General features: G+C 38.8%; 1 protein-coding gene across 3 annotated transcripts in view; it reads right to left on the bottom strand.

Annotated features, from left to right (window-relative positions):
* The window catches only part of Vav (Vav guanine nucleotide exchange factor), a 632485-nt gene that overhangs the window by 231088 nt on the left and 379316 nt on the right, over nucleotides 1-22081 (bottom strand). For all 3 annotated transcript variants that reach the window (XR_010858641.2, XM_067138057.2, XM_067138058.2), the window contains exons 9-11: nucleotides 13950-14065; nucleotides 13800-13848; nucleotides 13495-13697 (exon numbers count right to left, since the gene is read on the bottom strand). Coding sequence is in view for 2 of the 3 variants with exons in the window: in XM_067138057.2 (XP_066994158.1) it covers nucleotides 13495-13697; nucleotides 13800-13848; nucleotides 13950-14065 (368 nt within the window). In the remaining variant the exon portion in view is untranslated. The remainder of the gene's footprint in view (nucleotides 1-13494; nucleotides 13698-13799; nucleotides 13849-13949; nucleotides 14066-22081) is intronic.

The raw sequence follows: 22081 nt of genomic DNA, 5'->3' as shown, positions 1-22081 counted from the left end.
TTAATTACTGAGCATTCATGTAGGCTGTAATGCAGTAAAGACAACTAGGCTTAGGCGGATTACTTTAAATCATAATTTAATGATAGACAGCACCATAAATTAAAATACCTGTAAACACTCAATAACTTAATATATGAATTCCTGCACTAATTCAATTTAATTCCATACCACTTTTATTATGTCATGTACTATACTATTTGAAAACTGAGCGATGGCTGTGCAAAGTACAGGGTGTTGAAACATTCTACAAGGGCTAATACTGGTATATTACAAATTATGTTAATCTACTGCCTGCTGTCATTTCTTGATGGTTACAGTACTTTTGCATCCATCTCGTGGCACAGGCCAGAGCAAAGTGTAGCTTCCACTGAAGTCCCAGTCTCATCCATGGCTGTGACAATATGGAAGCTGCTGGGGTATGGGTGGTGATGATTAATGACATTCAGAGCACAACCAGTGTGTCTGAGTGTCATGAAAGGTGTTGCTCATAGGGTTAGTTGTGCTACATTGGCACTGTCTGGCCCAGTGAGGATAGCAATGGCAAACTACCTCACTCCTCATCTTGCCTAGTATGCCTCATTTTGGTACTGCCATTGATTTTTGTGGTTTCCCTATAACTGCATAGCCTTTGGTGATGCTATTTGAGGATCCAACCAGCCTCTGGGCTGTTGACCTAACAGACACAGACATGTTAATCTACAAGAATAGTAGCTAAATATTTGGCCAACCTTAAGAGGAACAACTGTGATAAACATCATTCCAAACATACTTGTCTAATTAAAACTACACCCTTACAAATTAAAATTAACTCAATTTCAAAAGTAAGAAAGAAAATTGAATTTAAACTTTCATCTCAAAGAGTGGTAACTAAGTATCTATTCACTATACTATTATGGTCTTAAATTATTTTTTAAAATGTGAAACTCTACTGTACACCTACATTTATAAGAAGGGTCCATTTTAACACAATATTGTAAATGACAGTCACAGAGAAATACAATTAACATGTTTGTTATAAATAACTAGAATCGAAATTTATCCACACAGTGATCTTGCCATGATACTTTGCCTACACCATTAAAGTAGTCTTTCAATGTGTTCCTGATACTTAGTGTTGTTTGCGAAACTCTGTTTCCACCTTGCCTCTGGATTTCTCCCATGATGAGATCCCTTCTTCACGCCCCTAATTGCACACTGCCTCCTTGTACATTTTCTTCATCCACACTGTGAGGTGGCATATAAACTCCCCTGTTCTCTTCCAAAAGGAAGTTGTGCAATACACAGGTAGCAAGGACAATGGATTCCACTTTGTCAACAGAGAGTGTCCTTTACTCAATAATTCCCTAAAAACATTTGCCATGATGCCAAATGCATTTTCAACTACACATCTGGCCCTACTTAATCTGTAGTTTAAAATTTTCTGCTCTCTTGTCAGCCCTCTGTACCCAAAAGGCTTCATTAGGTTGGAAGAGAGGGGAAAAGCATCATCTGCAATCATTACATATGGCACTTCACACTCAGTTTCAGGAGGTTTGCGATGGGGAGGAATGTTCAGTGTTTTATTTTGGACTGATGCAAACAAGGTGCTGTTTTGGTAGACACCTCCATCACTTGCTCGTCCATTGGTCCCAACATCAATGTATATGAATTTATAATGGGCATCCACCAGACCAAGCAAAACAATGCTGTTAGTACCCTTATAATTATAATAGTGAGAACCACTTGATCTAGGAGCTGCAAACTGTTATGCTTCCCATCCAATGCACCCAAACAATTAGGGAAATTCCATTTCTCTTCAAATTAATGTGCAATCTCAAGCCATCCAGTCACAGTATCTGGAACCTGAAAAAAGTTGTGTTTGTTTTAAAGGTTACTCTGCCTGATGACTCTGTAAAATTCGATGACAATGGGATGCTGACTGTATATGAAGAAGAAAATACTGACAATCAGTCATGTACATCACAGCCTGCAGCAAGTACATCAGGTAGCTCATATATGTTTATAGAAATATCAAAACATAATATTTTAAACAATTTGTTGAGGCAACTAAAATACACTGTAGGTAATTGAGTTCAAAAAGAAAATCGACAATTTTCTGGTGATAAATTTTCCTTCTCGAATTTCTAGTTAATGGTTTTCAGAACTTATTAATGGTATACTGTAGTAGGGTAATTACTCACATGATATTATGCAGTGACGTTAATTCATAAACATGCATATTATTTATGCAATCACTGTGAATTAGATTATTATTATTATTATCATTATTATTATTATTATCATTATTATCATTATTATTATTATTATTATTATTATTATTATTATTATTATTATTATTATTATTATTATTATTATTTCCAGGCACATCATGAAAACGGAAGAAGGGGTCGATTGAAGACGATGTCCTCCTTCAGGCTTCAAAGGTGCTTCACTCAGTGTCAAATACTAAAGATGCAGATGACGAATTTGGCAAATTTATTGCCTCAGAACTGAGAGCTCTTACTGACACAAAAATTAAAATTCTTACCAAACATAAAATTCAAAAAGCAATAATGGATGCTCAGTTGGTAGTATTAGGCCTACTAAATACAGACTAGGAAAGATGTTCCCACAGCCTAAAAGACGATATTGTACATATTTATGTAATATTTTTTAATTATTATGTTGTTTAAATAAATTCAAATATTTACCTTCATGTACTTTTACTTCAGTGAAGAATATATTTCCCTACATGTTTCAGGAATAATACGTGCTAGAGTTCCAAATGGTATTCTAGTTGAATACATCAAGTTGGTGTAACTTTCTCCAGTGGCCAGAAATCGGAGTGTCACTTGCAATCTCATTTCAAGAGAAATAGCTTGCCTCATGTTAGTGTCTTGTCGAATAATTTTGGGACCAACAAGATCCAGAAGTTTTTTAAAACTGCCATCCTCCATTCTTAGAAAATTCCTATATGAATGCTGGTATTCTAACCTCTACTCATTTTCAACCAAGGACAGCAATCCTCTACCTTCTTCTCTTCTTTTTATCCAATCCCGAGTCCAGCATTTCCTGGCATTTCTTTTCTTCCTTTTTACCACTGTACAACATATAATTGCAGCTAAAGCCGCAAGTAATAGATGGGATTAGTGATCACGAAGCTGTTTTTGTGGTAATTAAAAATAAATGTGAAAGAAAGGAAGAGATTAAAATTAGGACTGTTAGGCAGTACCATATGCCTGATAAAACAGTCATGAGGGAGTTTTTAATAACCCTTTCAGACCGAGTACGCACAATTGTGCGGGTTCGTATTTTAGTTATCCCTGACCGTATTTGATGTTTTTTCGGAGCTACACCGGACTGCAGTGATTGTGCAGGACACGTGGCGTGTATTTCAATTGATTTTAGTATGCGCTTGACCGCCAGGGCGAAGGAAGAAGAGTTTAAAAAGCACAGTTGATCGGCGAGATGGCAGGAAGCAGTAGTGCCGAAAGTAAGTATTTATTTACTGCGTTTATATTAATCTAGAAGCTTTACTGAATACCGGAATATATTCAATGAAGTGTGTACATTGGTTAGTGAACGTAAATTTTGAAGCTACACCATCGTACGTGATACAACGAGGTTTTGAATTTTGATACGCACAATTGTGTGCGTCCTGTTTTTCGGATGTTAGTTTTTATTTTGTAAAATAAACTATTAATATGTGTATTGAGGAGCATTTTAGTCAGTTCTTGACGTACAAACAAAAATTCACACCTCCAGTTTTCTTTCAGGTCTGAAAGGGATAAGCAACTATGATCGGTGAAAAACAGTAAATAAAAATGTAAACAGACTCTGGGATGGGTTTAAAGCAATTGTTGAGGAATGTGAAAATAGGTTTGTATCTTTAAAGGTGGTAAGGAATGGTAAAGATCCACTATATTATAACAGGGAAGTAAAGAGACTAAGAAGGATGTGCAGGTTGGAAAGAAATAGTTTTTGCTAGAGGCTTTTCGTCGCACCGACACAGATAGGTCTTATGGCGACGATGGGATAGGAAAGGCCTAGGAGTTGGAAGGAAGCGGCCGTGGCCTTAATTAAGGTACAGCCCCAGCATTTGTCTGGTGTGAAAATGGGAAACCACGGAAAACCATCTTCAGGGCTGCCGATAGTGGGATTCAAACCTACTATCTCCCGGATGCAAGCTCACAGCCGCGCGCCTCTACGCGCACGGCCAACTCGCCCGGTGAAGAAATAGTTAGAAATAGCTGTGGAAGTAAGGAGAAATTGAAGGAACTTACTAGGAAATTGAATCTAGCAAAGAAGTCAGCTAAGGATAACATGATGGCAAGCATAATTGGTGGCCACACTAATTTTAGTGAAAAATGGAAGAGTATGTATAGGTACTTTAAGGCAGAAACAGGTTCCAAGAAGGACATTCTAGGAATAATTAATGAACAAGGGGAGTGCGTATGCGAGGATCTTCAAAAGGCAGAAATATTCCGTCAGCAGTATGTAAAGATTGTTGGTTACAAGGATAATGTCCAGATAGGGGAGGTGACTAATACTAAAGAAGTATTAAAATTTACCCATGACAGCAATGGCATTTAGAGTAAGACACAAAAGTTGAAAACTAGAAAAGCACCTGGAATTGATAAGGTTTCAGGGGATATACTAAAGACAATGGCTTGGGATATAGTACCATATCTGAAGTACTTGTTTGATTATTGTTTGCATGAAGGAACTTTACCAAATGAATGGAGAGTTGCTATAGTGGCCCCTGTATATAAAGGAAAGGGTGATAGGCATAAAGCTGAAAATTACAGGCCAGTCAGTTTGACATGCATTGTATGTAAGCTTTGGGAAAGCATTCTTTCTGATTATATAAGACATGTTTGCAAAATTAATAAATGGTATGACAGAAGGCAGTTTGGGTTTAGGAAAGGTTATTCTACTGAAGCCCAACTTGCAGGATTCCAGCAAGATATAGCAGATATCCTGGATTCAGGAGGTCAATTGGGCTGTATTGCGATTGTCTTGTCTAAGGCATTTGATAGGGTAGATCATGGGAGACTACTGGCAAAAATGAGTGTAATTGGACTAGACAAAAGTGTGACTGAATGGGTGGCTCTGTTTCTAGAAAATAGAACTCAGAGAATTAGAGTAGGTGAAGCTTTATCTGTCCCTGTAAAAATTAAGAGGGGAATTCCTCAAGGCAGTATTATTGGACCTTTATGTTTTCTTATATATATCAATGATATGCGTAAAGAAGTGGAATCAGAGATAAGGCTGTTTGCAGATGATGTTATTCTGTACAGAGTAATGAATAAGTTACAAGATTGTGAGCAACTGCAAAATGACCTCGATAATGTTGTGAGATGGACAGTAGGCAATGGTATGATGATAAACGGGGATAAAAGTTAGGTTGTAAGTTTCACAAATAGGAAAAGTCCTCTCAGTTTTAATTACTGTGTTGATTGGGTGAAAGTTCCCTTTGGGGATCATTGTAAATACCTAGGTACAAATATAAGGAAAGATCTTCATTGGGGTAATCACATAAATATGATTGTAAATAAAGGGTACAGATCTCTGCACATGGTTATGAGAGTATTTAGGGGTTGTAGTAAGGATGTAAAGGAGAGAGCATATTTGTCTCTGGTGAGACCTCAACTTGAGTATGGTTCCAGTGTATGGGACCCTTACCAGGATTACTTGATTCAGGAACTGGAAAAAATCCAAAGAAAAGCAGCTCGATTTGTTCTGAGCGATTTCCGAGAAAAGAGTAGCGTTACAAAAATGTTGCAAAGTTTGGGCTGGGAAGACTTGGGAGAAAGGAGACGAGCTGCTCGACTAAGCGGTATGTGAATGCAAGTATGAAGAATGAGATTTCCACCTAATCAATACTTTATTACAAAATGTTTGAAGTTATCTACATTGAAACAGTACCAGTTTCGATCTGTAAAAAGGTCATCATCAGCTGTTGGTGAACCTGCTTAATAGCAATAGTACGTAAAACATTACTAAAACTAATTTAACAAGAATGCCTTATTCTAATATAATATTACTTAAGGTATATACATATGGTACAATATGGGGCTTGGACTCATTGGAGTTCCATTCAAAAATCTGTGCTGTTGCCAACATTATGTCAAACAATATACATATGTACATATGGTGCAATAAAGGGCTTGGCTTGCTGGAGTCCCTTGAATGCCACACACTCCAAAAATTGTATAACAGAGGTTGAAAATACAGTTCCTATAGGATAGAGGATCACTGAGGTTTCGGTGTTAAGTTGAAACGTCTTTGCAGCATGTCGGCACTGAGACCAACCGTTGTCAATACACAATCAAGGTGCTTTGTTGGGCCGCAATTTTGCGGGGAGCGTAATCGACTGAGGTTCTGTAGGTTGTTCATTCTTATTGTATGATGTTGCTTATAAATACTAATTTCCAGGTTCCTTGTTGAGGTATGTCATGCTATGGATGAAGTTTTGAAATTAAAGAAAGGTTGATAGAGTCCCCTCTTCACACTTGCATTTGTGCTCAGGTAAATTCAAAATCTGAGAAAGAAAAAGGAAGTGGAATTAGAATAACTGATAGAGAGTGCCTGCTAAATGGAAGTAGGAATTAGAATAACTGATAGAGAGTGCCTGCTAAATGGTTTGTGTGCTAAGGAGTGTGTGTTACTTACGTGTGGACTGGATATGTCTTCAAGTGTAGCCGGGAGTGTGCTGCACCTTGTTGCGTGTGCGTCGTGTTGCTGTCGTAGTGTTCAGATTGATAGGTGGTGGGGAGGGGGAAGCAGCTTCTGGAGGGGGTGGGGTGAAGTGGGTTGTGTCTTTTGGGTTTTGTGTGGGTTTTGTGTCTGCAGACACCTTGATTGTGTATTCACAACAGTTGGTCTCAGTGCCGACATGCTGCAAAGACGTTTCAACTTAACACCGAAACCTCAGTGATCCTCTATCCTATAGGAACTGTATTTTCAACCTCTGTTATACAATTTTTGGAGTGTGTGGCATTCAAGGGACTCCAGCAAGCCAAGCCCTTTATTGCACCATATGTACATATGTATATTGTTTGACATAATGTTGGCAACAGCACAGATTTTTGAATGGAACTCCAATGAGTCCAAGCCCCATATTGTACCATATGTATATACCTTAAGTAATATTATATTAGAATAAGGCATTCTTGTTAAATTAGTTTTAGTAATGTTTTACGTACTATTGCTATTAAGCAGGTTCACCAACAGCTGATGATGACCTTTTTACAGGTCGAAACCGGTACTGTTTCAATGTAGATAACTTCAAACATTTTGTAATAAAGTATTGATTAGGTGGAAATCTCATTCTTCATACTTGCATTCTTAATTCATCAATATGGACAATGAAACTGATAGATTATAGTAAGTGGTATGTTCCGAGCTGTCAGTGGAGAGATGGCGTGGGAGGACATCAGTAGACGAATAATTTTGGATGGTGTCTTTAAAAGTAGGAAAGATCACAATATGAAGATAAAGTTGGAATTCAAGAGGACAAATTGGGGCAAATATTCGTTTATAGGAAGTGGAGTTAGGGATTGGAATAACTTACCAAGGGAGATGTTCAAGAAATTTCCAATTTCTTTGCAATCATTTAAGAAAAGGCTATGAAAACAACAGATAGGGAATCTGCCACCTGGGCGACTGCCCTAAATGCAGATCAGTAGCGACTGATTGGGTTTTGCTTTGTTTGTTGGAGTCATACTCTCAAACACACTGTAAGTTGAACAGCTGATTCTGCAAAGTTTATCGATAGATGGAAGCACATACACTTCTTAGTTCAGAAGTTAGTTCATAGATGGCCATATTGATGTTTCCACGGATTTTATAAATTAATTTTACCGTGAGCAACACAACTTGTTTTCATCAAATTTTTATAAAATTTATTGTACAACAAATTTTACGAAACATTTTACAGTGAGCAACAGGCATTATACATTTTTACCGCACCGGCTATGATACCAAGAGATATTCATGAATTTGGATTTTTGTTGCTAAGTCCATATCAGCGCCGAGTCACAAGAAAACGGGTAAACAGAATTTAATGAAAATCGGTATGTAAAGTCAGGGAATAAGGAACTTCAGTCTTCGCTATAATTAATTTTGTACGATGCCCTAATATTGCAGAGTCTAAAGAAAACTAAGTGTGAAGGACTACAATACAGAAAGCTCAAAACATTGATCAACAATAACATCACATTGACCATTGTTTGTTGTGATGTGCTTTGTTTCTCTGTTGCCACTCATCTCCGATAGATCAGATTACTGCTGTATACCGATTTTTTTTTAAATTTGCTTTACGTCGCACCGGCAGAGATGGGACACATGGCGACGTTGGGATAGAAAGGGCTAGGAGTGGGAAGGAAGCGACCCTGGCCTTCATTACGTTTCAGCCCCAGCATTTGCCAGGTGTGAAAATGGGAAAACACGGAAAACCATCTTCAGGCCTGTCGACAGTGGGGTTCGAACGCACTAACTCCCGGATGCAAGCTCTCAGCGGCGCTCCCCTAACCGCACGGCCAACTCGCCCGGTCGTACCGAGTATAACAGCCTGCCTAAATGTTGGAGGGAAGTAGCTGGGGAGTTGGATAACTTTCTTCTTTAGTATGGAGTTCTTCTGGTTCATAAATTTTCTGATACTACTGGTACCGGTACCTAACAAACTGGTTCATCATAGCATTAGGGCTATTCAATCCCTATTCTGAGACCCTGATTGGATGAACAGTGTGCATATTTAACAGAATAATGGCAGAGGAGTGTTCACAGCTGTCTGCGGCCTGGTCATTCCAGCTCTAGAACTTTGGACTGTTAGATCGGAACCGTAGAACTGTTCATAAAAAGTGAGCGAGTATTTCATAAATGGTAACATTGCTTTTAATCGCTACTTTCCAACTGACGTTTTTGTGATGGCCTCATTTGACTTCAGTTAGGAAAACCACAAAGACATTCTTTCTGAGAATTCCATTGTGAAGCATGGGTACACCAGCTAGTCTGTAAATAATGAGAGACTTCTTAATCCGGGACTTTTCTGTATGACGCCAATAAAGTTGTCATTTTCTTCTTTACTCTTGAACTGGCATTTTCACTTCCTCACTAATGTCCTTTCATGCATCCTTGTGCATACTTTTGTTGTGGTAACTATCCCTGTGGGTGGGGGACGTAGATGAAGAATACACCCACGGTATCCCCTACCTGTCATAAGAGGCGACTAAAAGGAGCGTGTGTTGGCGACCACGGGGCCCTTAGTTGAGTCCTGGCATTGCTTCCACTTACTTGTGAAAGGCTCCTAACATTCATCTATCCTGTCTAACCTCTCTTTGTTAACTCTTGTTCTTTTCAGACCCCGACGGTATTAGGGCATTCGAGGCCTAAGGAGTCTTTCATTTTCACCCCCCTTCGTGGTCCTTGCCTCTCTTCGTCCGTTACTTCATTTTTGGAAGTGACGGATCCTTACTTTTTCTTCTTTTTTCTCTTTGTCTACCTCCTGTGGGTGGGCAACACAGACGAAGAATATACCCACGGTATCCCCTGCCCGTTGTAAGAGCAGACTAAAAGGGGTGACCAAGGGATGATTGCATCAGAACCATGAAACTCCTTGTGATTAGTACCATCATGCGGGGAACATCATGGGTCGCCTTTACTTGCGAGTAGTACCACTCTGTTAGGTATTCAATAGTTTTGTGATTCGTAGCAGTAGAAAGGGGTTCACTGTGGGTTTCCAGTACCTGTAATTAGTACCACTAAATGCTGAACACCATGGTCATACGTTGCCCGTGATTAGTACCATTAAGTGAGAAACACCACAGGTCTGGGCGTTGCCTGTGATTAGTAACACACTATGAGCGACACCGTGGATCTTCGTTGCCTATGATTAGTACCCACTACATGCGCAACACCACGGGAATACCAGCGCCCGTGCTTAGTACACCTAGGTGAGGAACACTATGGGTTTGCGTTGCCTATGAGATTCGCTCTTATGTGAGGAACACCCGAGGTCTGCGTTACCTGTACGACGTACAATACTTGGGAGTAGTACCATAATCTTTGGAACACCGTGAGTTTATGCTACCTTTGATTAGTACCGCAACCTGAGAAATACTATGGTTCTCCTTTACTAGCGATAAGTGCCATTATGAGGTACCGTTGACATGGATATTGAACTCCTTTAGACAGCAGGATTGTGCTTTGGAAACAGTCCCTTGGTCCGTAATATTGTTTCTGGTCAGGTGAGGCACTGCGGGTCGGATCCACTGATTGTTTTAAATACATATTCATTCCTTCATTCTTCATCTTCACATTTTGAATTCTGGTCAGTGGCTGAATTTTGTACTTTTAAATTGTCATTGCACTTCGTCTCGTTTCGTACTATTAGGGGCCGATGACCTAGATGTTAGGCCCCTCTAAACAAGCATCATCATCATCATCATCATCATCATCATCATCATTGATGTGATAACTAGCACTTTTAGGATTTCACAAGATCTCTTTACAGTTATACAGCTGTATCAGAGCTATACAAATTTCATTCTCCATTTTGCCGTGGTAGAACCACCTCAACAGCCGTCTCAACTGAATGAACACAGCCCACTGAAATCCCTTTGCCGCGGGACTAAAGACCGTTCCGATTTGGCTCGACCCGCGCCAAGTTCGAGCGCGGCAGTGTTCACCTTGCCGCGCGAGGCACCAAGTTATAGACTTCGCGAGGCAAAGCAACGAACATTGCCACGCGCAGTCGATACCCGGCTTTAAAGCACTTACAAGTGAGGAAGAGTGCTCGATGGTAAGTAGACGTGTTTATAAGTAGCCACAACTATAAAGTTCTATGCGAACACAGTTAATTCAACTAAAAGGCTTTAAACCATATTTTCCCTTTCGACTCACTATATAAGAAGCCAGTCGTACCTTTCAGCTAATACAAACACAGGTACTTACCATCGAGCACTCTTTCTCATTCGTACGTGCTTTAAGAAGACTACAGACTTATCTCTTCACACGAGATCAACAAAAAATTAACAACTTTAAATTTTATTTAAAACCCTACTTGGAGTGATCAGAAAATCTTTTCTTCATCATTATTCTAAAGTTCAAACTATTTAAGCTCTAATTTAATTTCTTACGCTCTCAATCCTTTTAGTAGAATTAACTGTGTTCCCATAGAATTTTATAGTTGTGGCTACTTATAAACATTTACCATCGAGGACTCTTCCTCACTTGTAAGTGTTTTAAGAAGACTACAGACTTATCTCATCTCTTGAAATTAACAAACTAACAACTTTAAATTTTTATTTTAAAGCCCACTTGGAGTGATCAGAAAATCTTTTCTTCTTCATTATTCTAAAGTTCAAACTGTTTAAGCTCTAATTTGATTTCTTACACCCTCAATCCTTTACAGGACACCTTTTAGTAGAATTAACTGTGTTTTCATAGAACTTCATAGTTGTAGCTACTTACTATCAAGCATTTCCCTCGCTCCTACAACGTAACTTTATTATTATTTTTTTGCTATTTGTTTTACGTCGCACCGACACAGATATGTCTTATGGCGACGATGGGATAGGAAAGGCCTGGGAATTGGAAGGAAGTGGCCGTGGCATTAATTAAGGTACAGCCCCGGCATTTGCCCGGTGTGAAAATGGGAAACCATGGAAAGCCATCTTCAGGGCTGCCGACAGTGGGGCTCGAACCCACTATCTCCCGATTACTGGATACTGGCCGCACTTAAGCGACTGCAGCTATTGAGCTCGGTACAACGTAATTTGGGAGGGCAGCAAAAATACCTCATCACAAAAGATTAACTACTTACTAGCTTTAATATTTTATTTGAACTCCACTTGGAGTAATCGGTAACATTTTTCTTTGTCATTATTCTAAAGATTGAACTGTTTAGGCTCCAAACTCATTTCTCACTACCCACCACAACCAATAACACATAAACTTAACTCCCCGCCTAATCCCCCACCTCCCCCAATTCTCACATCGTTATAACACGAGTAGCACTAGTGTCAATCATTTCAATGCTACCATAGCAACTGATTAACACCATAACCGTCGAAAAGATAAATGAAATTACATACAACATTTTTTCTTTAACTCAACTTTATGTTCACCATTTTAACATCATAATTAATAAAGAGGTAAATGAATTTACACACATGGTTTTTTCTTTGAAGTCACATTTCCTTCAGTTTCATTCCTTAATACGTAAATCTCCTATTGTTACAGACTTTAAACCAAATTTCCCTTTCGACTCTATATAAGAAGCTACAGTCGCAACTTCCAGCTAATATTAACACAGCTATTTACCATCAAGCACACTTCCTCACTCATACGTGCTTTAAGAAGACTGCAGACTTATCTCTTCACACAAGATTAACAACAAAGTAACAACTTTAAATTTTATTATAAACCCCACTTGAAGTGATCAGAAATACTTTTCTTCGTCATTATTCTAAAGATCAAACTGTTTAAGCTCTAATTTGATCTTACGCTCACAACCTTCTCCTTTTAGTAGAATTAACTGTGTTCTCATAGAATTTTATAGTGTGGCTACTTACTATCAAACATTTCCCTCACCCTTATAGCGTAATTTGAGAGAGTGGCAGAAATGTCTCATCACTAGCTTTAAAATGTATTTAAACTTGTCATTATTCCAAAGTTTGAATTGTTTAGGCACCAAACATATTTCTAACGCCTTCAAGCAATACAGGGCGCTGTTTAACAAGATTCTACGCAGCAATTTGTGTTCTCATAGAACTAGTAATATGCAACTTGTTACCACTTTTTTAGGCAAGGACATTCAAAAAAGTATATAAATTACAACTGTTTGTAAGGCTTTATTATAAGAATATCTTAACTACTGTTATCTCTCTTGCTCATCTTTTGATGCATATACCTACATCATCTTCACTTTTATCATTTGTAATTTATCTTAAAAAAACTACAATTAAGAACAATCATGTTATTATCTTTCAGGTTTGGGATTAAGGCTGAAGATGCCCTTAAATAAAGGGTAAAACATGTTCCTATAATTTTCTTCATAAGATTTAATTCTCAATTAAAATCACTCTTCATGTATTGAATATGTGGAATAAAATAAACATTAATATTTCTTTGACTTTAATCATAGTTGAGTCAGTGGATATACAGTCTACTCCTTTACCGTAGCAGGATGTCCTGGTCAGACATGTAGAAAGTACTGAGTAGCAAATTTAGAATATAGATGGATCCAAAACAAAATGTATGTATATTGGCCAGTAGGTATCCCTTTTCAGAAAACCATACACTGACAGAAATACACAGAACATCTTCAATAATTTTTGAAAGTTCCTACAGAGAGGATTTACTCAATTTCTGAACTCTTAACCAAATAATTATTATCAAGATAATCATCTCAATATAACAGAACAATTATTTTTTCAATAGGAAGATAATAGAGAATAATAAAATTCATATAATAATGGAAATTCATTTACAGCATACATTCAAACTTACAGTGCATCCTGAATGGCTTTAATCCACTTGCGCTTCAGATCTTCTGTTCGTGCATACATAGTATATGCTGTGCGCTCTGTTTTCCTGATCAAGTACCACTGATAACTCCATCGTGAATCCCTTCGCATCACAGGTCGAGTGATGGGATCCTCTACCCTGTACTCAGAGAGGTTTAGAGACTCTCGATAGCTGTATAAATCACCCTGAAAATTAAAAGTTATGAGCAACATTCCGGTGGAGAAGAATGAATAATACAAACTGTTAGATATTTCTCTTGTACAAAAGATTTAGTAAGTGGGGCTCACCTTCATTGATTTACACATCAACATAACTTGGTCAAATATGAACACATATCTGAAAAAAGAAATGAATGTGTAAAGGAAATTTATGATGACTGCTTGAGAGATGGCATATTCAAGTGAGATATTTTATCACAAATTTCATTCAGCACTTACCTAACTTTGATCTTTTGATCGTCATGAGCTTTTATTCGAAGCTCATCATCCTTGAGCAAACGGCCATAATCCTTCAATTCTGTGTTCTCGGGCATGTTCCAGTCTGATATACTTGCCTACAAGAATATCAAAGGAAATATAAATAATAATTACTAACAGAATTAAAAATAAGACTCATAAAATAGACAATTTTAGGACAAGCATTTTCAATAAAATTCTTAGTTCATTTGAGCTTTAAAATTTTATGAATTACATTATTGCCATGACAAGTAAATAGCATCAGTACGTTGCATACATATATACATTATAGACTGTTACGCCCTTCAGTGTTCAGTCTGTAAGCCCCTGTCAACACCTGTCCACGGCATCTAGGCAGCAGGCCTACTTTTGGATCCATCTATATTCTAAATTTGTAACTAGTTCTGCGGCCTCATTTCTATACCTCTTATCTTCAATCATTAGAAACCGAGTCTAAACACTGCCGTGTTGGTCTCCCTCAACTTCTCTTACTCTCCATCACCATCACTGTACAGTTCCAGTTTTCCGGGTACTGTTAATGAGCCTCTTCCACTTCTTCCTGTCCATATAAAACTTGTCATGGAGAACATCATCCACTGACCATCCTCTGGTAACTAGATCAACCTCGATCATGTCCATCCATCGGGTTTCAGGTCTTCCTACAGGTCTTTTCCCATCCACCTGTTTTTCCAAATTTATTCTGGCTGTTGTTGTAGGCTCCATCCTCATCCCTTACCACCGTAGTCTGGATGTGCCGATTAGCTCCAATAGGGATGTCTTTAATTCGACTTCTTTCCTCACCTCCTCATTTCTTAACTTGTCCATCTTGGTCTTCTGGATGGTGGATCTAAAAAATGTCCTCTCTGTTGCTTGAAGTCTTAACGAATCTCTTTTTGTGAGGGTGCACACTTCAATACCATAGGTCAATATTGGTATGGAATAGCTGTTAACCCGTAGAGTGGGGCTTGCTTCAGGTGACGCGGCCGGAGCGAGCCCGCTGGTGAGCGCGCGTCATGTGAAGTGTGGAAAGTTTTTTTTTTTTTTAATCTCCGTTACGAAACAAGCGGTAGATTTGAAACTTTCTCCGTATGTTCCGAGAGGTGCTGCCATCTGACAGAAATTTTTTCACCTTCGTGTATCTAAGCAGTTCTCGTCTGGGAATCCCCTTGTTATCTGCTACATAGCTGTGTAGCGCAAGAACAACCTACGTAGTGCTTGGCGGAAGATCAGTCAGTGTACTGCGTGGAGCGTAGTATTGCGCGTCATGGTGTGAATGTTTTCAGCTCTCATAAGCTGGTTTGTTGGTATATAAATATCTCTTGTGATTTATTGTTTTAATTCTACATGTAGCGTTTCCTATCTGTTGTGAACATGTCCAAAAGAATTGTTGATCTTCCAAGTGATGATATACGCGATATTCACAAATTCAGTGAGAAAGATAGTTGCAGTGATTCTAGTTTAGATAGTAATGGTGAAATTATCCAGCTATTAGATGCTCCAAGCACGAGTGCTTCTGTCGGAGTAGGTCTGCTGCCTAGATGCCGTGGACAGGTGTTGAGTTCGAGCTCCGATGAGAGTAGCGAGTCAGAAAGTGAGAGCGATCTGCCTCCTACTCCGCCTAGTGACTGGGTGTAAGGGGATGTAGGAGAGCCCTCGATATCCAGCTACATACCAAAGTGGAATTCAGGGTAAACTTTTAAATAAAAAAGAACCGGGCGAAATATATGAGCATTTCATTGTGATGAACAGTGGGAACTTATTGCACAGCAAACTAATCTGTATGCTCAGCAGTCAATACAAGCTAGTATAGGAACAGCTAAAATGAAAAGAAGAAGCAGGGAGAGGGATTGGGTTCCAACTAACAAAGAAGAAATAAAACTTCTATATGGGATCTTTTCTCTTCAGGGTATAATTCAAAAGCCGAAGCTATCTCATTATTTTTCATGTAATAAATTGCTTGCTACGCCCATGTTTTATGAGACCATGTCCGAGAAACCTTTTTTCCTTCTCCTGAAATTTTTACATTTCTCAGATAATGAGGCTTACGATCGGCAAGTATCCCCAAAAATCTACAAAGTGAATTCAGTTTTAGACATTCGTGTATCAAAATTTAAAATTTAAAATTGATGAAAGTATACTCCTTTGGAAAGGTCACTTGGGGTGGAAAATGTACATGCCGAAGAAGAAAGCTTGTTTCGGGATGGAATCTTTTAAATTACGTAGGGCTAAAACAGGATATGTGTGGAATATCCTGTGGTACACAGGCAAGGAAACTGAGCTAGTAAATGAGGTTTGTGGGGTAAATATTTCTCAGTATATCAAGCCCTCGAAAGTTGTGTTTGCTCTAGCCGAACCTCTTCTAAATAAGGGATACCTCGTAACTGTAGATAATTATTACAGTAGCCCGGAACTCTTAAATCATCTCAATGAGTTTCAGACAGATGCTGTCGGTACTCTAAAATCTAACATAAAATACTCCCAAGGACGTCAAGGGGAAAAAGTTGAAAAAAGGGGAGGTGGCTTTTGCCTATAGAAACAAACTCATAACCTTGAAGTGGTGAGAGAAGAGAGATGGTTGCATGCTGAGAAGTATTCACGACGCCAAAATGTGCACTGTTCTAAACAAGAAAGGAGAAACCAAAGAGAAGCCGGTTGTATGTATTGAATACAATGACTCACTGGAAGGGGTGGACTTATCGGACCAATGTATCATGCCATACAGTACGGCGAGAAAAAGAATGAAGAAATATTACTACAAGATTTTTAGACACCTACTGGACACAACAGTGTTCAATGCTTTCGTGATATACAAGAAACACGGCGGTAAATTCACTCACCTGGAGTTTTGTATTCAAATTGTGCAGAAACTATTTCAGAAGTATGTGAACGCTACCCCTAATGCAGCCTTGCCAATTCGATTAGCGAGACCCGCACCCGTTGACATGTCAACTCGATTCTCCGGAAGACATTTTCCAGATTTCAATCCAGCCACAAAATCAAGACTGCACGCAAATAAGAGATGTGTTGTTTGCATGGCAAAAGGCCAGTGGTGGGACACTCAGTACTGTTGTGTAATATGCAATGTTGCTTTGTGCCCCTCTCCTTGCTTCAGGCTATACCATACAGCTGAAGTATGAGCATTGCAAATATGCCAGCAAGTCTCAGGTTCCATACTCGGGGAATTTGAGAAGCTCTAGTCTACACTCGGTGACCGCTCTACAATCTGTGCGCCAGCAACTACCAGTGACCATCCTGACATAGTTTTTTCAATTTTTTCTTTGGCCATCTGTTATAGCTATTGAGTGTAAATAATTAATGCAAATAGTGTTCAGTGTCGTGTAATTTTGTGTAATGTGGTGACAAAATTGTAACAAATGAACTCATGGATTACTCGCTGCCCTCTACAATGGCAATTTATAGGCCTACGTGGTGAGTACATGTTTCTATTTTATTTCAGGAAAATGTGATATTTGAGTGAATGTGTCTCTATTATTTGGAGTATTTGATAATTTTTCATTTGTGTGTTACTCATTTCAACGATGAATTATTATTATTATTTACATTTTATGACCTTCACAGGACCACTCTAGCCAACTTTATACAAAGAATTTTTCAGTTTCCTGTTAGCCCAGTACTTCTTCATTCTCTCTGATCTTATCCTTCTTTCTTCATCAGAAATCACCCTTCCTATTGTCTGTTTGTTGATTCTGATTTGCAGTCTGGTTTGCTTGTCTGTGAGTTGCTTGATTTTGTCAGTTTTGTTTCTTAGGTCTTCCACTGTAATTTGTAGTTCATCTATATCTTCCTTGATTTCTGTAATCCACTTAATGTTGCACTTACTATTCCATAATTTTTCTACTATTCTCCTCATGAACCTGTTCTCTGGTGTCCTGATTAGATGTCCAAAAACTGAAATGCGTTTCTTCCTGATTGTGCTCATTACTGGTTCTATTTCCTTGTAGACTGTTTCATTAGAAGCTACTCTCCAGTGTCCATCTTTTTGGTATGATTTGTTGATGGACGTTCTAATGATTCTTCTCTCTATCTTTAGTATTTTGTCTATTTGTGCAGTGTTAGTTGTTTTGAAGATGGTTTCGCTTGCGTATGTTATTTCTGATTGAGTGACTGTTTTGTAATGTTTCAATTTTGTTGCTATTGACAGGCCCTTTTTGTAGTAGGTATTCTTGGTGACATATTGTGCTCTAGTCAGTTTATTTATTCTGTTATGCCATGCTGGCTTTTCATTGAGGTTATATGTTATGATTTCTCCCAGATATTTAAATTTATCTACAATTTTTATTTCTTGGTTTCCTATGGCAAGTTTGTTTACGAGTGGTCGGTCAGTAAACATGATTACTGTCTTAATACCAATATAAATGGTCCGTTATTGGACATTATAAATTTTCCAGCTAGCTCATTCTTGGTTGCCAGCGTTTCGCCCTCGTGTGCTAGGGTGGGCTCATCAGTTGGTACCTAGCACACCTACCAATACGCTGGCTAGTGCATACCGTGAAGGCCACTGCGTAGGCTAACTGGAGCCACCGGCAGTGCCAATGCACTAAGAGACTTTGTCTCATCACTAAAAATTGATGCCTGCTTGGCCATCAGATGATATAGATGTTGATTCCCATAAGGAATCTGAAATATTTGTCCTCGAATATTTCAGATTCCTTATGGGAATCAACATCTATATCATCTGATTACTGTCTTTTCAAAAGATATTCCAAGACCAATTTTCTGTGCTATTTCCTGTAGTGATATAACTTGTTGTCTGGTTTCCTGAATATTGTTGGACAAGAGAGCAAGGTCATCGGCAAATCCTAGGCAATTTAAACTTATCTTGTCTTTGGATCTTCCAATTCGGATGTTCTTTGGGTTACTCTTGTACCATTCCCTCATTATATATTCCAAGGCACAGTTGAACAGCAGTGGTGACAAGCAATCTCCTTGTCTTAAGCCTGTTTTTTATTTTATTTTATGAATGGCTCAGAGGATTCCCCTCTGAACTTAACTTTTGATTTAGTGTTGGTTGAGGTGAGTTCCCTGCCTGCTGTCATTTCTTGATGGTTACAGTACTTTTGCATTCATCTCTTGACACAGGCCAGAGTAAAGTGTAGCTTCCACCCAAGTCCCAGTCAACATCCATGGCTGTGACAATATGGAAGCTGCTGGGGTATGGATAGTGCTGAGTAATGACATTCGGAGAACGACTAGTGCATCTGGGTGTTATGAAAGGTGCTGCTCATAGGGTCAGTCGTGCTGCAATAGTACTTTCTGACCCGGTGAGGAAAGCAATGGCAAACTACCTCACTCCTCATCTTGCCTAGTACGCCTCATTTTGGAGGTGCCATTGGTTTCTTGGGTTTCCTTATAACCGCATAACCTTTGGTGGTGCTATTTGAGGATCCAACCAGCCTCTGGACTGATGACCTAACAGACAGACAAGGTGCGTTCTATCAATTTGATTAATTTTGGATGGAGCCAAGAATTTCTTAAGATTTTCAACACTGAAGGTCTATGGATACAGTCGTAAGCTTTTTAAAAGTCCACGAAGGTTATTGCAATAACCTTCAACGATGAATTAATATAAGCAACACAAATAATACTACGAATCGGAGTAAATATGAAATGGCACATATGCAATTTTTGCACTGACACTGGATGAATTGAAAAATCCTTTTAATTGCAAGTAATAATGCAATGTTGAGGTTATATTCCTAGAAATGGGATTTCCATATACTGCAACGTATAATTTTATGCTAAGTTTAATATAATATTTAAGTGGGTATAGGTTGGCAAAAACTTTTTTAAAGAAAAATTTTACTGAAAATGATTCCCCACTATGCAGGAATTTCTCATTTATGACATCTCCACTTAATGGCTTAAACTTAATCAGTTTGGCCAGTTTTGGAATCATGTCATCCCACAAAAGTGTTCTTACTTGTTGGTAGAATTCTGATCCCTTTTGCACTCGTTTGTAATTTATTTTCTGACCAAATTATCACTAGAGATTAGGCATACACTTCCAAGGTAAAGAAAATTATCCACAAACTCTAGGTGGTGGTCTCTCAGTTTTACACTTGCTGGATGCTCTTCTCTGTTGACTGCCATCACCACTGTCTTAGTCTCACTGATGTTGAGGTTATATTCCTGGAAATGGGATTTCCATATGTTGAGTCTGGTCTGTACTTCCTCTTCTGTTTCACCCCAATTCACGATATCATCAGGAAAGGCCGCTGCATTCAGTTCACCTAAATTTTCCTTTACGTTCTTCATTATATTGTCCATAACAGTGATGAACAGTAGTGGGGACAGTGCACTTCCTTGCTGAACTCCACTCTTGGTCTCAAACCATGATGATCGACCTTCCCCAATTTGTACACATCTAGTACAGTCTTTATACAACATCTGAATTTTCCTTACCAGTCCTTCAGGCACATTTCTTTTCCTCAGGCACTCCCAGATCTTATCTCTTATAACACTATCATAGGCCTTTTCTATATCCAGGAATACAATGACCAGGTTCTTGCCTTTCTCCCAATACTTTTCCATCAGCACGCAGGTGCTAAAAATTAGATCCATTGTTGATCTGTTACTTCTGGATCCATATTGCTCCTCCCTGTGGTTCAATGATGGTTCTCAATCTCCTTTCTATGATCTTCTCTAGAATTTTTAGCCCGTGAGATAGCAGTATTATTTCTATATAGTTAGTGGGTTTCCGTCTGCTGCCTTTCTTAAGCAGGGGAATTATAACGCCCTTGCTCCAATCTGCAGGTATTTTGTTGTCTGTCCATATGGCAATTAGTACTCTGTGCAGCCACTGTATACCCAGGATGCTTGCTGCCTTTTTCATCTCCGCATTCATTTCATCTGCACCTGAAGATTTTCCTTTAGGCATAGATTTTAAGGCTGTCTCAGTTTCTGTCCAGGTGATGGGAGTTTCTTCATTGTAGGCTCAGATTTCCAGTTCTGTATTTCGTTCTTGAACTAGTCTATTCGGTAGGTGGTCAAAATATTTCTTCGGGACTTCTCTCATGTCACTTTCTGTCCTAACCAGATTTCCATTTTCATCTTCAAGTACCTTTATGGTATTCAATGATTTCCTTTTACCTCTGATAACACTATACAGTAGTTTCTTATTGCCTCTACTGTCTTCCTCCAGTTTCTGAGTGAACATATTCCGTGCCTTGGTCTTTCCTTCTGTAACTGTTCTTTTAACGTCCAGTTTCTTGTTCTGGTATAACTGTTCGAGATTTCTAATCTTTGCCTTGTCTCTAGTAAGATCCGGTTAATTTTTCTCCCAATCCCTTTCTTTCCGCAAGAGATTTCTTTTCCTGATTGCTGCTCTCACTCATTCATTTCACCAAGGTGTTTCCCTGTCTTGGCAACAGGGTTTTTATCTGGTTCTGATACTCAGTTCACTTATCTGTTTTCTGGAGTTCCCATACTTTGATTTTTGGCATTTTAATGTTCTGTAATTTGGCACATAGAAATTTCTCAGGTTCGCTATTAATTGACAATGGTCACTGTCAAGGCTCTCGCTGGCTATTACTCTGATATCTGTTACCATTTGGGAAAGTAACAAAATTCCAGAAGATTGGAGTAAAGGAGTCATCATCCCACTGTTCAAAAAGGGCAACCGACGGAAATGTGGAAATTACAGAGGCATCACGCTGTTGTCACACTCACTGAAGCTGCTGGAAAAGATCATAGAAACAAGACATAGGAAGATAGTGGAACCTTTGCTTGAGGAAGAACAACACGGGTTCAGGAAAGGTCGAAGTACTGTGGATCTTATCTTTGCAGTAAAGATGCTGATAGAAAAGTACTGGGAATACGGAAGAAATCTTCTGATTGCATTTGTGGACATTGAAAAAGCATATGATAGTGTTTCTCGAAACAAGATATGGAAAATGTCTGGAAGAGTGGTGGTGGTGATTATTGTTTTAAGAGGAAGTACAACTAGGCAACCATCCTCTATATAACACTAATCAGAGAGAAAATATGGAAGGGGTCCGACACTTCGAAAAATGAAGGTATCGGCCAAAGGAAGACAAGGGCCACGAAGGGCGTGAAAATGAAAGACTCCCTAGCCCTCGCAAACCTAATAGCGT

Source organism: Anabrus simplex, chromosome 1 (genome assembly GCF_040414725.1).
Source record: "Anabrus simplex isolate iqAnaSimp1 chromosome 1, ASM4041472v1, whole genome shotgun sequence".
NCBI lineage: Eukaryota > Metazoa > Arthropoda > Insecta > Orthoptera > Tettigoniidae > Anabrus > Anabrus simplex.
The sequence above is the reverse complement of the archived record's forward strand: the minus strand, read 5'-3'. Positions and strand labels throughout refer to the sequence as shown.